General features: G+C 44.7%; 1 protein-coding gene across 2 annotated transcripts in view; it reads left to right on the plus strand.

Annotated features, from left to right (window-relative positions):
* The first annotated feature begins 438 nt into the window (after positions 1-438).
* Positions 439-3,783, plus strand: part of tbx15 (T-box transcription factor 15) — a 54,071-nt gene continuing 50,726 nt past the window's right edge. For both annotated transcript variants that reach the window (XM_063213734.1, XM_063213735.1), the window contains exon 1: positions 439-979. In XM_063213734.1, the coding sequence (XP_063069804.1) occupies positions 778-979 (202 nt within the window). In that variant the 5' untranslated portion in view covers positions 439-777. The remainder of the gene's footprint in view (positions 980-3,783) is intronic.

Genomic DNA, 3,783 nt, shown 5'->3' on the forward strand with positions numbered 1-3,783 from the left:
GCCCGCTCCACAGTCAAGCAATACAAGTGGAATAAACTCAATAAATACATTTTTGAAAGGGTGATGGTAATTCCTCGTATCTCGGTGCGCTTTCAAGTATATTAAGAGGCGGGTTTGATTCCATGCAGATAAATGTGAACCTCAAACTGTTGGAGACATTCTTATGATATTGCCTTTTCCCAAAAACATTCAACCATATATTTTTCGTCATAAAGCCCAAACGAGTTTAATTTACTGGTGCGCGCGGCCGGTCAGAAGATTCCAGCCAAAAAGGTTCCAAGCTGCACGAGCTGTTATTTCCCCACTCTGTTATTGGACGACATATTTTGGTTTTCTCTCTTTCCGCGTTTCTCATTGGACACACGGGATTTGACAGGGAGCGAGAGGGCTGCCCCTACGACTTCGAAAAAAAGTTCTCCAGAAGTGAGTATCAATCAGAGAGCAGAGAGAGGGACAGAGAGCGAGCGAAAGAAAGGGGCAGGACGGAGACACGAAAACAGCTAGCGAGAGTCTAAATATCTTTTCAAACCACATTACTTCTTGTTTGGTCTGTTGACTGCGCTATTAGACATGGCATCTTGTCTTTGTAAAAGTTTAAAACTCTTGAGGTAATCATAGGTTGGGGGATTACTGGTTTGGCATCGGGAAGTTGTTTCTTCTCTTCTTCGTACCAGCTCGCTGTAAACATTCTGCCTATTGTGTTTGCTACTGGTTCGCGAGGAAGAAGGAGTTTTTGTCGTCGTCCCCTCTGCTGGATTTGTTGCGGGACAGAGAGAGATGAGTGACAGGAGAAGATCTGCCGCCGCGCTAAGCTCGAGAGCGCACGCCTTCTCCGTGGAAGCCCTGATCGGGACGAACAAGAAGCGGAAGCTCCGGGGCTGGGAGGAGAAGGAGCTCGAGCTCTCCATGGAGAGCCTCGCGACCAACGGACAATTAGGAGACGGTGACGACCCTGCCCATTGTCTGGATATTGACCCCGGTTAGTTATGTTGCGCAATAACGCACAAAATCAGCTTTTGTATCTGTGCCTGGTGTTGAACAAAATGCGTGAATCTGATCCTACGAGTGGCACGGATTAAAACCCCTGACACGGGTGAACTGGTTGAGCAAGATCAGCTGTTTTCGCCATCATCCCGTTAGATGGTTGTTTCATTAAATTGGTAGCATTCAAACGGGTAGAAATGACGCGCAGTTAGGCTATTAAACACATTGTAATGGTAATGTTTAATATAATGTAGTGTGTATTATTATCTTTGCGTAAAACAATGTGACTGCAATGCTCCTCGCGAGCAGAGCTCAGTACTGACCAACCGGACCCCCGAGCTTTCCATGATCAGACACATAAAGTATAAAATGCATATTTGAGGCCAGAGAAACTCTGAAAATCTATAGTAGGCCTAAAGCATCTAGCAGCAATTAAGCACAAATCGGCAGCATTATTATTAAGGATCTTTGTTATACAATATAGCTTATCATTTCTCTTGATAATTCAACAGGCTACATCATTTTCTAAAATAGTTGGCCTAGTTTTAATTTGATATGCTTGATAATATACATTATCACCTTACTCTTGAAGCTGACCAAAAATCGGGAAGCTTGGCATGTAAGTGTATGTGCCTCTCCAAGGCCGTAGTTTTAGCCTGAAGTAGGCCTATTTCTAAGTAGGCCTATCCCTTTTATGAATTGTGCGGCGCACTGTAAATTCATAGAATATGACTGGAAGAGTCATATTTGCGCCTGGGCCCCTTTTGTGAAATTTGTGTGTTTCATGGAAGGTGTAGGCTAACGTCAAGCGCAGGAGGTTGGGGGGGAAGATTTGACATTGTTACCAGGAGTAACATTGTTACAACGTGCAAACCCCTGCGAACAGGTGAGGATGTATCCGCAAGTCTCTCGCAATTCAACAAGTCTCATGGTGTTGTCAGATTAGATTTAACTGTGCGCCTCTCAGTGCGTCTGTGTCCAAAAGACTGTGTGTGTGTGTGCGTGCGTGCGCGTGCGCGCGCGAGCGAGCGCACTGGCATACCATCTGTTTGTGTGAGTGACGGCACAGGCGCATATATTGTGTGTGTGTGTGTGTGTGTGTGTGTGTGTGTGTGTGTGTGTGTGTGTGTGTGTGTGTGTGTGTGTCCTCACTACACTTTTAGCGTTGCGGCGTGGCTCATCCCCGCACTAGTTGCGCCCCTGTTTCTTTGAGATAAGGTCATCCATAGGGAGACGCGCTCGCTCACCCCGCACATCCCACCGCATATATTATTCTACACGCGCGCAATTAAGTGCAGATGAGTTGAAGGTCAAGGCCCCTCCAAACATCACTTTGGTGACCTCTAATGTCAAGCGCTCCCGTTTGATCCGGCCTGCTAAGGGAATAATCATTCGCGCGGCCTCCAGACGGTAAGAATATATTTAATAAACAGCCCGATATCTCTGTTTTCCAGCATCAGAATATGCGCTTTAGTTTCGTGTGGGGAGAGTTGTATGGTTGTGGTATTTGTAGGCTATCTTAAAATGTGCCTTTGTTTTTCCTTTTCTTTCTAAATAGGCCCAGCCTTGCAGTATTGTGTTAATTGACGCATTAACGTTAGGTGTAGGTGTAATATATATTCTCCCCATTTTTTTTTTACAATTATTAAAATACAAGAACACGTTTCTGTCCAAATTGGATTATTTTATATTGCTTTCCCTCGTATTATTGGGCAATTGTATTAATAAATATAACATTGTCCTTTGAAAGTGCTTTTCTGTGCTTAGGCCCAGGGGCGGCCTTTGGGGAATGAAATCATAAGTGGGCCGAAGCGCGTTGCTATCGCCAATTCATCAGAGTGCAATTGAGACACGCTTCATGTGCAAGCAGCCCCCTCTCGCTTATTAACTTCGGGCCGCAGAGAATCAATGGTCCGTCGCTAATTGACAGCCAATAACTGAACACCAATAGTTGATACCAACCTCATAATACACAAGCAATATGTTGACGTGACTCCTCTGTTATTTCCCCCAACCCAAATTTAGCTTTTTTTCTACGAGTTTTTTTTCCTTCCCCTATGCGTTGACTGGAAGACAATTTAACCCATCCAAGAATGCCTGATGCGCAGATGACTTAATTTACCAAGTCTTTTCCATTCACCGAGCCCCCCGTTTTTACAAGCTTACTCTTGGAGCTCTGATAAAATATATTAGGCGATTTTTCTGCTTGTGGAAACACTGCGCATCCATCCCAGTAACCCAAGCCTGAGTAATATTTTAATAGTGTAATTCTAACACTTGGTAATTATTTTTGGGGATTCTGCACTGTCGCTTTCAAAACCCAGACGTCATTCAATTCCCCAAACAACGAGAGCATTTTAATCAAAACATTTTAATCACAACCACGCGGAACGGTCTGGTTATAGAGCCAGACATTAGTATTATTATTATTACTATTACAGTCATATATACAAATCCCACCATATCCTCAGGTGAAAGGCAACGACAATTTCATAATTAGCAATGGCGGGACGCAGGAGAGGGTTCCCGATAAGGGTTCCCCGTATAACGCAGAGAACAAGTGTTCCCTGGCTGGAATGTATCCGATGAAGAGCGGGGAACTAAATCTGTCTATAAGCGGGACACAACTTGTCATCTCCACGTTAAGAGTTTAGTCGCTTGGGGATTGTTTACGTGCCTGCTCTGCTACGTGGTTGTGGAGTCTTTATGTGTGTTCGTTTGCCTGCTTGCTCGCCTGCTTGCGTGAGTGCGTGAGTTTCTTGATTGAAAAGACACCCCGTGGTCCAGTGCGCTGGGAGT

The sequence above is a fragment of the Engraulis encrasicolus genome, chromosome 13 (assembly GCF_034702125.1).
Source record: "Engraulis encrasicolus isolate BLACKSEA-1 chromosome 13, IST_EnEncr_1.0, whole genome shotgun sequence".
Classification (NCBI taxonomy): domain Eukaryota; kingdom Metazoa; phylum Chordata; class Actinopteri; order Clupeiformes; family Engraulidae; genus Engraulis; species Engraulis encrasicolus.